Source organism: Pelophylax lessonae, assembly GCF_965119305.1.
Source record: "Pelophylax lessonae genome assembly, chromosome: 1".
In the NCBI taxonomy this organism is placed as follows: domain Eukaryota; kingdom Metazoa; phylum Chordata; class Amphibia; order Anura; family Ranidae; genus Pelophylax; species Pelophylax lessonae.
The window spans coordinates 345,626,336-345,642,710 of record NC_138768.1 but is presented as its reverse complement, the minus strand read 5'-3'; the positions used below and the strand labels follow the sequence as shown (position 1 = coordinate 345,642,710).

At 45.7% G+C, this 16,375-nt stretch overlaps 1 protein-coding gene across 1 annotated transcript in view; it reads left to right on the top strand.

Annotated features, from left to right (window-relative positions):
• Window positions 1-16,375, top strand: part of ERCC6L2 (ERCC excision repair 6 like 2) — a gene marked incomplete at its 5' end in the record, with an annotated part of 326,876 nt that overhangs the window by 54,914 nt on the left and 255,587 nt on the right. Inside the window, 2 exons of the mRNA XM_082244915.1 lie at window positions 4,816-5,009; window positions 13,598-13,759. Coding sequence (XP_082101041.1) covers window positions 4,816-5,009; window positions 13,598-13,759 — 356 coding nt within the window. The remainder of the gene's footprint in view (window positions 1-4,815; window positions 5,010-13,597; window positions 13,760-16,375) is intronic.

Sequence of the window (16,375 nt, the reverse complement as noted above, 5' to 3'; positions counted from 1 at the left end):
TATCATTTGGGTTTTTAGTATTAAACCTGTGTTTTTTATTGCTATGGCAGGCAGTGGTATCTGTATTTTATTATATTTAGCTTTTTAATTAATTTGAGGGGGAAAGTGTTTTCACAAAGCCATACATCTATTCTGTTCCAGTGTCAGATCAGATTAACAAAGCATATTTTGTGCTAAAACCACAATTACTTTAAGAATTTTCTGCATGCTAAACACCATAAACTGCAGCAGAGCATGAAAGGAACAAAGTGAAAACAAATGTCAAGCAAAATAATCCCAAGTGAATGGTATAGTATAATTTAAACAGAAACTCATCCCTTTTTGTATTACAGGAAAATCACTGATTATCTGTAACATACCTAAACTTTTAAAATTACACTAAACTTCTGGCCGTTTCACACCGGAATGTGCATGTCCCCGTGTGGTGCATCTTTGATCGCCCATTTATATGAATGGGCTGCAAAATGCACTGGACCAGGGAAAAAGTAGTTCAAGCACTACATTTTCAGAAGGCGCCGACCCAAAACTGCATGGTACTGATTGGCACTGTGCTTGCAAGATACATATGCCTCAATCTTACTAGTATAGTAATACAGTATACAATACAGGTGTATTGGCTAAAAGTGATTTTTAAAAAAACAAAAACAAACATGTCATACTTACCTGCTCTGTGCAATGGTTTTGCACAGAGCAGCCCCGATCCTCCTCTTCTCTGTTCCCTGCTGGTGCTCCTGGCTCCTCCCCCTTGACGAGTGCCACCAATAGCAAGCCCCAAAGGCTTGCACCTGAGCCTAGCTCTATGCGTCCACAAGACACAGAGCTGTGGCTCAGCCCCACCCTTTCTCTCTTCTTATTGGCTCACTGGCTGTGATTGACTCAGCCAGTGAGTAGGGAGAAACCCTGGAGAGCCGAGGCTCCTGTGCAAATTGCTGGATTGAGAGGAGGCTCGGGTGAGTATAAAGGAGGGGCTGTGGTGGGAGCAGTACACAGAGGGTTTTTTACCTTCATGCATAGAATGCATGAAAGTAAAATCCTTCAGCCTTTACAACTACTTCAAATGTTGCTCCTCATAGGGTGGAAATTTAGACATTTTTGAGCTTTAGGATGTGTAATACTGTAGTTAGAGAACTATATTTAAATATTTTCAATGTAACAGTGTAGCTGCCCAACTCAGAATTACAGTTCCTCATAGAGAGCATTTTTAATGACATGCAGAACAAGCACTTATCTATAGGCATTGTAAATTCCCAAATGCATCTAAGTTAAAGGTTGGTTTGTAGTGACCATATTTTTACCATAGAGAAGCTTTATTATACAAGCAAATTATGGTAATAAGTATATTGTTTAGAATTCTATACGCTAAGTATCTTTTTAGTATTCTTAATAATATTACTCATTTTATCTATTGTGCTCATTTTTTTTTGTATTTTTAAATAAAGACAAAACCCCCCCCCAATAAATTAAAACTGCCATTTCTGCACGAGGCTCCATGCATACTAGCTTATTTTTAAGCTCCTAGCAGCTACTTTTGCCAGCATTTTATTTTCTGCCTCTAGAAGCAAGAAGTGTTATCTTATGTGTCCATGCACACTATTGTAGGCTAGAAGCATTTTTCAAGCTTTAGCTGTGATTTTTGGAAGCGATTTTCCAGCAGAAAAAAACCTGACAGCTCCTAGAAGCGCCTAACTGTTGTTAATCGCTACTAAGCACTGGTTTCCAGTATTTTTTTTTCTTAGCCTGCGGCCCGCAGCCTTAACAGCAAGTGTATAGCTGGTGGTTAAGGAGCAGGCCAGCAAGCCAGCCGCCATGTTCTTAACAACAAATGGCTTATCAGCCATTGACCACAGAATGCTGGCAATAAAAATTGGGAGAAAAAAAAGTGCAGGGATCCCCCTCCAATCTGTAGCATGTCCTTTCAGGTCTGGTACAGATTCTATAGAGAACTTCATGCCAAAAAAAATAAATAAATGGCATCCCCCCCCCCTAAAATCCATACCAGACCCTTAGGTCTGGTATGGATTTTGAAGGAAACCCCACGCCAAAATGAAAAAAAAAAATGGTGTTGGGTCCCCTTCTATACCAGTCCCTTATCTGAGCATGCAGCCTGGCAGGCCAGGAAAGGGGGGGGTAGAGAAGCTCCTCTCCCCCAAAGCACCTTGTCCCTATGTTGATGAAGACCAAGGCCTCTTCCCCAAACCCTGTTCTGGTGGTTGTGGGGGTGCGGGGGGTGACATGTAAATGAGTATGGGGTGCAGTGTATCCCTACTCATTCAACAAAAAAGTGTCAAAAAGTAAATAAAAATGCAATACAATGACCCCCCCCCGGGAAAATCCATCGTCAATTACTACCAGAGGTCCGCACCAGACAAAGGCTCCTGATGAAGGAAAAGCTCCACTGCCTACTGCCACTAAATAAACTAAAGCCACGTCACTGGGTGACCCAGCCGCTTGTGACATCTTCGACCAGCGCATGCTTAGTTTATTTAGCAGCGGGAGGCGGCATAGCCATTTGTCATTTGGCGGGAGCATGACAAGTCGCAACGCTGTGACCGGGGGCTTATGGTCATTGTCTTGTTCTCCTTTATCCTCGGCTCTTTTATTTTCTATTGAAGACACCTGATCCCCTTACAACAAAGAAAGCTGATGAGAAGAAAAAGTCAGGCAGATCACAAGTTAACAATCACTGATATTAATATTGTACTTCTCTGAGTAATAGAACTTTACATTTTTTTATTATAAAAGAGGGCAACATAAAACTAGTGCAACATTTGATCAACTAATGAATCAGTATCTGGTTTGATGGATGTAGTAGCAATTCTAAAGGTGCTCATAAGATATTTTGGTTCTAATTTTGACCTTTGTGTGCTTCATCCTTGATAATAGTTGCTCACAAATATGTGCTGCTGAAAACTGACATAAATAAGGCGTGATTGTGAAGAATGGGGGATTTTTCTTTCGAAAGATAAAACGAATAAAAGTCAAGTAAAGAGACACTGCCAATTTTTCTTCAGCCACATGTGTTCACAAAGTGTAAATGCATTTTTACAAAACATTTCACAAAAAATGCAACACTTTTAAGGACGTTTACGTTTTTCTTTTGGGCTGAATTCATAGCCACCTGGAACCACAAGTTGGACACCCCTGTCTTAAGGTGACCCTGTTTAAACAGGGTTTTCTGTATAGTAAAGCATGCTTTAAAAGGCAATAGACAATATATTTTTTTTCCAAATATGTTTTATTGTAAAAGTTGAACCAGAGGCCAGTACAGTACAGTGTAGTCAAGACGTGCAGATCACAAAGGCAATCAACAAGTGAGTGGACAACAATCTTACTCAAGAAGAAGGCTAATACAGAAGGTATAGCATAAACTGCAACATCAAAAAACTTCATGAAGATGTCAGCAAATACAATGCAAATGTCAAAGGCACTAGGCCGCAGCTGAGGCACTTGAAGGTGTATACGTAAGTACTAGAATATAGGCATCGTCTAGGACAATCTTAGTGTCTGCGCAATAAACTCATAGTGGAAGGATCAATTAGCACAACTGGGGTAGAGAAAGTAACAAAGAGAGGAGAAGGGAAACAGAAAGCCGGGGGGGAGGGGGAGGGGAGGCTCCGCGCTCCTCCCAGACAGGCTCCCCGCCCGGGTTTAGGAGCACAACAGAGACTTCCCTCGATCAGAGAGGACGAAAACCTTCCAGTATCCCCAAACCTAATAGACAATATATTTACCTTTCTAGCAGTCTGTTTGTTACATACCACTTCTTAGTTTTTCCCTGGCCTCTGCAAATATTTAACACTTCTAGGCCTCTGAAATACCTGCTCCCCCTCCTCACTGCAGGACAAGAAGGAAAAAGATATTTGTCCTATCCAGCTGGCCAAATACCTGCAGTTCCAGGGAGATGCAAGGGGGTGGCATATCAACAAACAGACCACTGGAAAGGTTACAGTGACTATTCTATTACACCTATGCTTTCCCATACAAAGTGACCCAGTCCTGACAGGGTGACCTTAAAGGAGTTGTAAAGTCAGAAGGCTTTTTTTCTTTATCCATTAAGATAAAAAACTTTCTGGGTGTAGTAGCCTCCTCAGCACCCCCTAATACTTACCTTAACCCCTTCTTTCGTCAGCGATGTCCACGAGTCCCTCAGCTGTATGGGACTCTCTGTTGATTTGCTGGGACACAGCCGCGACACCATTGGGTCCTGCGGCTGTCAATCAAAGTCAGTTAGCCAATCAGGAGAGAGATGGGGCGAGCCGAAATGCAGCTCCGTGTCTAAATGGACACACAGAGCTGCAGCTCAGCTCGGGTGCCTCCATAGCAAGCTGCTTGTTGTGGGGGCACTCAAAAGGAGAGAGGGGCCAGGAGCAGCAACGAGGGACCTGAGAAGAGCAGGATCCGGGCTGCTCTGTGCAAAACCAACTGCACAGAGAAGGTTAGTATAACATGTTTGTTATTTAAAAAAAAAAAAAGGAGACTTTACAATCGTCACTTTAACACAGGACCCTGGATTTTAAAATAAAGTGTTAGTTCAACTTTACAGAAAATCTGTAAATTACCTGAAAGGGCGCTGATTAATTAGAAGCTGTCTGGTCAGTACTTTCAGTGCTGTACGCAGAGGAAAGAAAGCAGCAGGGATTTCAAATACAAAGTCTGTTGGGCGTTTGCAAGGGAGTTTGCAAGGGAGTCTGGGGTAAACTTTTTACTTTAATCTATACTATTCCTATTTGGGGTAAGTAACATGTTCATTTAGTGACCTTTGTTAAAATGACAGTTTGTCAAAACGGATCATATTCTAAACGTTATATTTTTCAGGTTTTTCTGATTGTGTCACCTTTGTCTGTGCTTTACAACTGGAGAGATGAACTGGAGACATGGGGCTATTTCAAGGTAGCAGTCTTTCATGGGAATAAAAAAGATTTTCAGCTAGGACGACTTAAACAAGGAAAATATGAAATTGCCTTGACTACATATGAAACTCTTCGTTTATGCTTGGATGATTTAAACAGGTAGGTAAAGCACTCATGCCAGAGGTTGACCTGTGTAATACTATAGTTTACCAGAATAAATTATTTGGTAATTTGTTGCTAGGACTTGCTTATCCACTTGTATAAATATAACCTCTATATGAATCAGATTGTTGGTATTCCCTTCACAATAAAGCCTAGTACACACGATCAGAAAATTGGATGCTCTCTAAGCGATCGTACAATAATCTGATCTTTAGTACACAGCTTTAGAGAGCTGATCATGACAGTTCGTCCGAAATTATCCGAAGGGACAAACACAAACATTTTTCTTGTATGATACCAGACTGTATAATCTTCATTTAATCAGTACAGTTTTCATCTGAAAAAAAAAAACGGAAAAGCAAGACGCATGCTCGGAAACGAAAGAATACATTATTATACAATACATTATATCACTTCCGAAGTTGTATTCTGTCGTATGAGAATTTTCATAAGTTGAGTAACCTCTTCATTTTCGATATGAGACTAGCATGCAAAAAAAACGGATGATCATTTGACGATATTCTCATCGTGTGTATGAGGCTTTAGGAACATTAATCTCCAAAAAAGAATTTGCTTTTAAACTTGCATTTTGGTGTGCATGGTTTCTAACTGTTATTTCTGTAACTGCCATTAATCCATTGTCTACTTCTTGCAGACGTTGACACAGTATCCCGTTTGTTGTCAAAACTTGTCACCCGCTTATTCTTTTTATTTTTTCACCTGCATGGAGCTTGAGGTCATTTTAAAGTCTATTGCATGGTATATAGAATACCAGGCAACACCCTTAAATTTACTCAACTAAAGGTTTAATTTCTGCTGAAATACTTGCAAAGAGTTTTACGCATCTAAAACTGGCCCTAGATGAACCAAAATGTGTCCGGTTCGGCAGAGACCGGCTGAATTTTGATCCATCTGGTCCTGTTCGAGAGCAGTCGATCTACTGATCAGCTGCTCACAAACAGGCTTGCTGGAATACTTCAGTTTGATCAGTGTAATCTGACAGCAGAGGAGTCCAGCTGTTCATCCACCTTGATTGTGTGGACAGAGGAATCAGTTCAGTATGTATTGCCAGTTTAAATCAATAGTAGGAGGATGGGGCTATGAGATCCACAGCTCAGGTGGGAGAATCTGTCCACTGGACAACTATTAGTCACAAGCTCCACAAATCTGGCCTTCTATGGAAGAATTGCAAGAAGACAGCCATTGTTGAAAGAAAGCCTTAAGAAGTCCCATTTGCAGTTTGTGAGAAGCTATTTGGGGGGACACAGCAAACTTGTGGAAGAAGATGCGCTGGTCAGATGAGACCAACATTTAACTTTTTTGCCTAAAAGCAAAATGCTATGTGTGGCAGAAAACTAACACTGCACATCACCCTAAACGCACCATCCCCACCATGAAACATGGTGGTGGCAACAACATGTTGTGGAGATGCTTTTCTTCAGCAGGGACAGGGAAGCTGGTCAGAGTTGATGGGAAGATGGATGGAGCCAAATAAGGGGCAATCTTAGAAGAAAACCTTTCAGAGTCTGCAAAAGACTTGAGACTGGGGCAGAGGTTCAAATTTCAGCATCACAAATACCCTAAAACCACAGCCAGAGCTACAATGGAACAGTTTAGATCAAAGCATATTCATTTTCTCTTACGTCCTCCGACAGTCGCCGCCACTTCATAATCTTCACTAATGGGGTATTGACCTTTGCTCCGTAGGAGTAGCTAGGCAACAAGATTTGTTAATATAAAAGCTTTTAGCATATCACACCCCTAGGGGGCGGTCCCCTCAGTCAATACCTCCCTGCTTCCTGCATTCTCAACTCAGTTTCTAATGCCTAGCTTAGGAGTAGCTGGCTGATCCTGTGCTGGGGCTCTCAGTCTCAGCCTTCTATCCTCTTTTTGATTTTATTTTGAGTATTTTTCTATTTCTTTTTACTTAGCTGTTCTTTTTATCAGCATTAGTTTAGTTTCTTCGGATGAAGATGATCATGCGGTGCTGGGCCTTCGGACTGGCCACCCTGGATCCCAGGGCTCAGGGCCAGGGGTTCCCCAGCCTACCATCGAGCGTTCAGTCAGGTTTCCCTGGCATATTGAATGACCCATCCCTGTTCGCTACAGGGATGCTGCCTGTGAGGTGGCTACCTCATCGGACGCCATTTGCGGTTTCGCACCGCAGTTCCACTGCGTCCTGGCTGCGACACTCCCTGTCCTCAGTGCAGCGGTTTGGTCGCTGGAGAAGGCTCCCCACGCCATCCGGACTGGTAAGTGCATTTCTATGTGGGGACCTGTCTGTTTTGGGTGTCAGTTTGTGACTGTGTGACCCTGCATGTCTGTGTATGTGCTGAGCTCCCTGTCAGATTCCTGTGTGGAATAGCTGCCTTTCTGTGGGCTGCGGGGGGGGGGGGGGCTCTTCCGCTCTGCTATGTGTACTGTGTGGGCAGAATGGGCTTAGACATGCTGTGCGGCGGCCGCTATTGCGGTCCGCCATTTTTTTGCGGCAAACTTGTGGTGTCCGGCCCTGTGTGGTAGGGCGCGGTGTTTTGGCGCCAAACGCCGCCATTTTGGCGGCGATCGATCGTACAGCCACATGTCGGCGCCATTTTCTCATTGCCCAAAAATGCCTCAGCCGAGCGGCCATGTTTGTGTAGCCTGCATAGGCTTTATAGGGCGGTCAGTCATTACATCACTTCCTTTTGCTCTGGGACAGCGATCGGTGGCAGCAGCCTGTGTGGTCTCTCCAGGTTTTTACCTTTCCTTATCCTGTATTTCCCTGCTCAGTGTTCTTATCCCTGTGGGGGTCGGCACATACTGTAGTGTGCGGTGGGCTACGCTCGCCGCGGTCTTAAAGGGGCAGTACTCCTTTTTCCTATTATTGCTGGGGCATGGATTCTCAGGATTGCAAGTTTCCTCCCACCTTGGTGGGGGGCCAAGGGGCTGCTGCATCCCCCGAGGGGGCTGATCTGGCTGCTATTGTGGGGAACTTGGCTTCTCAGGTGCAGATGCTAATGGCTGATCGATCCGCAAAACGGCCCAGATTGTCTATTTCCTCTGATTCAGAGGGCGATGGGGCTGCTATGGCTGGAGTGCCCTTCTCAGGGTCTCGTTCATCTCTGGACCTTGGGGGGTCTGAGGGTGAGGCTGAGGTGGAAGGGGTTGATAATTCTCCCCCTGGCTCGCCTGAAGAGCTTGCACTCATGGATGAGTTGGTTGCTTCTATCAAAGAAACACTGCATTTGCAGGATGAACCATGTCCTCCTGCTTTGATGTCCTCTTATGGGACGCAAAGGAAGCGCAAAACCGCGCAGGTTTTTCCCTGCCCTACGGAATTTCAGCACGCTGTTGATGAGCAATGGCGCAATTTGAAGAAGCCTTTTACTGTGCCAAGTAAGTTCAGGCTGCGTTATCCATTTACACCCACCACTGATGAGCGTTGGTGTGCGCCGTCTCAGGTGGATCACGCGGTGGCGGTGTTGAATAAATCTACTGTGATCCCTGCTAAAGATACCCCGGTTTTCCGGGACCCTATGGACAGGAGATTGGAGTCTCTTGCCCGTCATGCTTATACGGTTGCCGGTTTTATGCTGAAGCCTATTTTGGCTTCCATTTTGGCAGCCCAGGCTATTGCGGATTGGACGCAGGTGCTCAGGTGCACCCTGGTGGCTGACTCTGCTCCGCCGACAACTTTGGCTATGGTGGATCAAATTCATCAGGGTGTCATGTATTTGTGTGATGCGGACTTAGACTTAGGGATTTAGTCCCTTTGGCTGCACGCCTCTCAAGTGTGGCGGTATTGAACCGTCGACTGATATGGCTGAAATGTTGGTCGGTTGACCAATCATCTCGCAAGACTTTAGCTAATTTGCCCTACGCGGGTTCTCGCCTTTTTGGCGAGTCTTTGAATACGCTGATAAAGGGAATTTCCGGGGGTAAGAGCACGCTCTTACCCCGATCTCACAAGAATAAGTTTGTTAGCGGTAAGAAGAATAACTCGTTTAGGCCCTCTCAGGGGTCCTTTCGTGCCTTTAGGTCGCAGTACAAGGGCAAGCCCTTCAAGGGCCAAGGCTCCCAGAAGAAGCCGTAAGCAGGTAAGCAGAAGTCCGGCCAGTCCGGGTCCGCTGCCCATGCCAAGGCCTGAAGGGGCACCCTCACCCGACTCTGGGATGGGGGGACGTTTGCTCGGTTTTCTTCAACCCTGGCTGGCCCGCATTCGGGACAGGTGGGTTCAGGAAATCGTTCGATCTGGATACAAGATCGAGTTTCTCTCTCGGCCGGCGAGCAGATTTTTTCCCTCAAATCTTCAGCTGTCTCCGGAGCGTTTTCAGGATCTGCACCTGGTGGTGCGGGACCTGCGGGCCCAGGGAGTGGTGGTTCCGGTGCCTCATCGGGACAGATTTCGGGGGTTCTACTCCAATCTGTTCACTGTGCCCAGAAAGGAAGGCAAGGTACGTCCGATTCTGGACTTGAAAGCTCTGAACCGCTTTGTGCGGGTTCGCAAGTTTCGCATGGAATCCCTGCGCTCGGTGGTGGCTGCCCTGGTTCTGGGGGAATTCATGGCCTCCATCGACTTGAAGGATGCGTACCTTCACATCCCCATTTTCGAGGGTCACCAGAGGTACCTTCGATTCGCCATTTTGGAGGATCATTACCAATTCGTGGCATTACCCTTCGGTCTCGCTTCCGCTCCGCGGGTTTTCACCAAGGTGCTTGCGCCGGTCCTGGCTTTGTTGAGAGCCCAAGGCATCTCTGTCTTGGGGTATCTAGACGATATCTTGATTCGGTCTGCGACCAGTCAGGGCCTGGTGAACGACCTGTCCGTCACGATGCAGACTCTACAGGAGTTCGGTTGGACGATAAATTTTCCAAAGTCGACGCTGTGTCCGTTGGTTCGTCTTCCCTACCTGGGGATGATCCTGGACTCTGTTCAAGCGAAGGTCTTCCTGCTGGAAGACAAGCTCCGGACTCTTCAGGACGAAGTCAGGTCCCTCAGGGACACTCAGTGCTCGTCCATCCGGACGTGTATGAGGTGTCTGGGATTGATGGTCTCGGCTTTCGAGGCGATTCCCTTTGCCCAGTTTCACACACGGAATCTTCAGGCGGAGATCCTGGCCAAGTGGGACGGGCGTCCGCAATCTCTGGATCTGTGGATTTCGTTGAGCCGCCTCACCCGAAGGGGTCTTTTGTGGTGGCTCCAGTCCCCGGCGGTGTCGGGGGGCAAGTCCTTTCGTCCTTTGTCGTGGACGGTAATCACCACGGATGCCAGCCTGTCGGGCTGGGGTGGTGTTCTGGGCGTTCTGTCCGCCCAGGGAACTTGGTCGGGGGAGGAATCCTCCCTTCCGATCAACATTCTGGAATTGCGAGCAATAAATCTCTGCCTTCTGCGTTGGACGGACAGGCTTCAGGGCCGTCCGGTTCGGGTGCAGACGGACAATGCCACAGCGGTGGCCTACATCAACCACCAAGGGGGCACCAGGAGTGCCCGAGCGGCTCGGGAAGTGGCCGACATTCTGTCTTGGGCCGAGATGCACGTCCCGGCGATATCTGCAGTTCACATTCCGGGAGTGGAGAACTGGCAGGCGGATTATCTAAGTCGCCAGACCCTGGACCAGGGAGAATTGTCCCTTCACCCGGATGTCTTTCAGATGTTGTGCGCGAAGTGGGGTTCCCCAGATGTGGACCTGTTCGCGTCTCGTCTAAACAACAAGGTGGAAAGGTTCGTGGCAAGGACGCGCGATCCTCTGGCAGACGCGTTAGTGGCGCCCTGGCATCAGTATCGTCTGATGTATGCCTTTCCACTGATTCAGCTGCTGTCCAGGCTCCTTCACAGGTTGGCCTCGGAACCGCATACGGTGATTCTGGTGGCGCCAGACTGGCCTCGCCGGTCTTGGTACGCAGACCTCGTGAATCTGGCGGTCGACGCTCCGTGGCGTCTGCCTCTTCGAGAAGATCTCCTGTCTCAAGGACCGATATTCCATCCTGCTTTACAGTCGCTGGCTTTAACGGCCTGGCTGTTGAAGGCCAGGTCCTGAAGGATAGGGGTCTCTCCCCTGAGGTCATTCCCACTTTGATCAAGGCTAGGAAGGCCTCCTCGGGGAAGATTTACTACCGTACTTGGAAGGCGTATTTTGCCTGGTGTGAGTCCAGGGGGTACTCCCCTCGCTCATACTCGGTATCGAGAGTGTTGGCCTTCCTTCAAACGGGCGTGGACCAGCGTTTGGCGTTGGCCACGATTAAGGGTCAGATTTCTGCGCTGGCCGTTCTTTTTCAACGCCCTGTGGCGTCTAATTCTTTGGTTAGCACCTTCGTTCAGGGGGTGCGACATTTGGCCCCTCCTCGGAGGGACCCTTTACCTCCATGGGACTTGAACCTTGTTCTGTCTGTGTTACAGCATGCTCCCTTTGAGAAGATCAGGGAGATCTCGTTGTCGGAGCTGGCGGCCTTGTCCTGCACCTCTCCCTACTTGGTGATTCACTTGGATAAGGTGGTCTTACGACCTAACCCATCTTTTCTTCCGAAGAGGATCTCTGAATTTCACCTCAATGAGGACATTGTCTTGCCTTCACTTTGCGCGAAGCCTAAGCATCCAAAGGAGGTGGCTTTGCATTCCTTGGATGTTGTTCGGGCGATCAGGGTTTACCTGTCATCGACGAAATCCTTTCGCAAGTCGGATTCTCTATTTGTCCTTCCAGAGGGTCCTCGGAAGGGCATGGCAGCGTCGGCTGCGACCATCGCCAAATGGATCAGACAGACCATTGTGCAAGCCTATGCTTTGAAGGGGAAGGTTCCTCCTTTCCCTGTGAAGGCGCACTCTACCAGGTCTCTGAGTACGTCTTGGGCCTATCGTCATCAGGCTTCTGTGGCCCAGGTGTGTAAGGCGGCGACTTGGTCGTCTGTTCACACCTTCTCCAAATTTTACAAAGTGGATGTTCAGGCATCGGCAGATGCTTCCTTTGGCCATAAAGTTCTTAGTGCGGCAGTGCCTTAGGGTCCCTTGTTTGGGTCCTTGGCTGTTGGGGTATTTTTACCCCTAGGTTACTTGTTCTTTCCTGGGTTGTTGCTCCTGTTGAGCACGTTTTTTCCTGTTGCCCAGTTGGTTCTCTTACTTTGGTAAGGTTCCTTTCTCTGCTGTGGGTACTGCGTTGCTTTAGGCGCGGCTGCTTTTTTCCCACCCCTCATGTCTACACTGCTATGGGACGTCCCCATTAGTGAAGATTATTAAAGTGGCGGCGACTGTCGGAGGACGTAAGAGAAAACTGAATTTTTGTAAAATCTTACCGTAAAATTCCTTTCTCTGAGTCCTCCGACAGTCGCCGCCCCCGCCCCCGCCCCTCTTTTGGGGTTTGTTTATGTACTCTACTGCTATGCTACTGAAACTGAGTTGAGAATGCAGGAAGCAGGGAGGTATTGACTGAGGGGACCGCCCCCTAGGGGTGTGATATGCTAAAAGCTTTTATATTAACAAATCTTGTTGCCTAGCTACTCCTACGGAGGAAAGGTCAATACCCCATTAGTGAAGATTATGAAGTGGCGGCGACTGTCGGAGGACTCAGAGAAAGGAATTTTACGGTAAGATTTTACAAAAATTCCGATATTTCATTCTCTAGATGTGCAAAGCTGGTAGAGACATACCCAAAAAGACTTGCAGCTGTAATTACAGCGAAAGGTGGTTCTACAAAGTATAGAAAGGGGGGCTGAATACAAATGCACGCCACACTTTTCAGACCTGTATTTGTAAAAAAAAATTGAAAACCATTTATCATTTTCCTTCCACTTCACAATCATGTGCCACTTTGTGTTGGTATATCACATAAAATCCCAATAAAATAAATTAGCGTTTTTGGTTGTAACGTGACAAAATGTAAACATTTCCAGGGGTATGAATACTTTTTCAAGGCAATGTATACTGTGACTTGTAACAACTGAGTTCATATTGACTACTGGTACTGAACACCTTTGTTAAACAAATTCCAATAGGTGAAGTTTCAGTGGAAATTGCAGGGATCATAATCTACACAACTGTTTCAAGTAAGGAATCTATCGTAGAGATGTAGACAAATAATGTGGTGTTCAGAAGGAATGTGAATTTTAGGAGAGAGAGAGAGAGACCGAGAGACCTGTTTACATGAAGCAGTATATTTATTGGCTCACAGTCTCTCCCACTCTCAGCCCAATTTCTGTTGTGCAGATGAATCTGGATATTGAATATAAAGGTTGATTTCAGGGAGTGATACTATGTAAAAATACTTGTCATAACTTTTGAATAAATATGTTCCCAGACAAAATTGTGTTTTTTTTTTAGGTTTTCCTTGAGCTATAAATTCCAAGTTGTTAAAAGAAGTTGAAGTTTTGGATAAAGTGAGGAAACTTAAAACCATAAAAAGTTAAAATTTCCTATCACTTTCTGTCCCAATGAAAATGGTCCCCAGGATACTAGGGGCACCCATTAGCTAAAACAAAAAAGTTTTGGCTATATACACTATTACATACTTTTAATGCCAATTCTTCATATTATTTGTGCCTGGGATATCCATTATTATTTATGCTATACTAGCACTTTTGACATATTTAACATATGTATTTTTTTTCTTTGTCTGCAGCATAGAGTGGTCAGCAGTCATTGTAGATGAAGCACATAGGATAAAAAATCCAAAAGCAAGAGTTACACAGGTCATGAAATCTTTAAGGTGTAAAGTTCGTATTGGACTTACAGGAACCATATTACAAAACAACATGGAGGAGCTGTGGTGTGTTATGGACTGGTATGTAAGATGTATTTATTTGGTATTGTATTTAAACTGTTTTCTTACTTATCCTACTTTCAAAGAGGAAGGAAGGCATGATGAGCCTGATAATTATTTGTTTATCATCTAGAAACCCTTTGTGTAGCAAACTGTTGCCAAGAAAATTTAAGCATGTTCTTGTGATAACATTATACAGTATCTCACAAAAGTGAGTACACCCCTCACATTTTTGTGACAACACTGAAAAGTAGTGAGTGTACAGCTTGTATAATAGTGTAAATTTACTGTCCCCTCAAAATAACTCAACACACAGCCATTAATGTCTAAACTGCTGGCAACAAAAGTTCGTACACCCCTAAGTGAAAATGTCCAAATTGGGCCCAATTAGCCATTTTCCCTCCCCGGTGTCAGGTGACTCGTTAGTGTTACAAGGTCTCAGGTGTGAATGGGGAGCAGTGTGTTAAATTTGGTGTTATCGCTCTCACTCTCTCATTCTGGTCACTGGAAGTTCAACATGGCACCTCATGGCAAAGAACTCTCTGAAAATCTGAAAAAAGAACTGTTGCTCTACATAAAGATGGTCTAGGCTATAAGAAGATTGCCAAGACCCTGAAACTGAGCTGCAGCATGGTGGCCAAGACCATACAGCGGTTTAACCCGACAGGTTCCACTCAGAGCAGGCCTTGCTATGGTCGACCAAAGAAATTGAGTGCACGTGCTCAGCATCATATCCAGAGGTTGTCTTTGGGAAATAGATGTATGAGTACTGCCAGCATTGCTGCAGAGGTTGAAGGGGTGGGGGGGGGTCAGCCTCTCAGTGCTCGGACCATATGCCGCACACTGCATCAAAATAGTCTGCATGGCTGTCGTCTCAGAAGGAAGCCTATTCTAAAGATGATGCACAAGAAATCCTGCAAACAGTTTGCTGATCACAAGCAGACTAAGGACATGGATTACTGGAACCATGTCCTGTGGTCTGATGAGACCAAGATAAACTTATTTGGTTCAGATGGTGTCAAGCGTGTGTGGCAGCAATCAGGTGAGGAGTACAAAGACAAATGTGTCTTGCCTACAGTCAAGCATGGTGGTGGGAGTGTCATGGTCTGGGGCTGCATGAGTGCTGCTGGCACAGTTTATTGAGGGAACCATGAATGACAACATGTACTGTGACATACTGAACCAGAGCATGAACCCCTCCCTACGGAGACTGGGCCGCAGGGCAGTATTCCAACATGATAACACCAAACACACCTCCGGGACGACCACTGCCTTGCTAAAGAAGCTGAGAGTAAAGGTGATGGACTGGCCAATCATGTCTCCAGACCTAAACCCTATTGAGCATCTGTGGGGCATCCTCAAATGGAAGGTGGAGGAACGCAAGGTCTCTAACATCCACCAGCTCTGTGATGTTGTCATGGAGGAGTGAAAGATGACTCCAGTGGCAACCTATGAAGCTCTAGTGAACTCCATGCCCAAGTGGGTTAAGGCAGTGCTGGAAAATACTGGAGGCCACACAAAATATTGACACTTTGGGCCAAATTTGGACATCTTCATTTAGGGGTGTACTCACTTTTGTTGCCAGCGGTTTAGACATTAATGGAGGTGTGTTGAGTTTTTTGAGGGGACAGCAAAATTACATTGTAAGGGTCCTTTCACACAGCCTGCATCCGCCGACGGAGCCGTTGTGCTCAGCGGGGGATCAATCCGCCGATCCCTAAAGAGCAGGCGGATGACAGCTTGTTCTCTGCTCTGTGTGCGGAGATGGAGCTGTCAGATCCCCGCTGTCCTCTATGGGGGAATCGGATTAGAATGGACCGCCTTTCCGTTCTCATCCGAGCCGCTGGACGGATGAAAAATAGGGTTTCCATCCGTCCGGATTTCACGGATAGGATTGGGAGCGGATAGCAACAGATGTTTCCGCTGACATCCGCTGCCCCATATGGATGCATGGAGCATCCGATCAGGTCCGCCTGAAAAACTGACAGGCGGATCTGAATGGATCGTTCGTGTGAAAGGACCCTTATGCAAGCTGTACACTCACTACTTTAAATTGTAGCAAAGTGTAATTTCTTCAGTGCCACATGAAAAGATATAATAAAATATTTACAAAAATGTGAGGAGTGTACTCATTTTGTGAGATACTGTATATACTTTAACAGTTGTTTTCAGTGTTGTTTCGTGACAACTTAAAAATTACCCAGGGTAAATTTTCGGTCAGAAAATGGTCTAAAAACAGTTTAATTTTACAGATTTAAAGACTATCAATAAAAAACATACCACTTAATGTTTTTTTTATGGCATAACCAGGGTGTAGTAATAGAAACAGTGTTGGTCTTCTGCCTGCAGCAACGTTCTGCTAGATTACTTTATCAGTTTCAAAGTCATTTGACATTAATTGAAAGAGGTTAACAACTATTGATGTGCTGGCAAGCAAATGAGTTCTAGTACTCTCAAGGGAGAAACTGAAGATTGATTGACATGGATTTATTATGATTTTTCAACATCCTCTATGGTGTTCAAGTTGGCTTTGTTTCATGTATGCCACATTTATCCTGGAAATAACCTTGAGTTGAACAGGAAATGAACACTTGTAATCAAGTTAAATATGTGGTGCACATTGTGTGCTAAAGTACA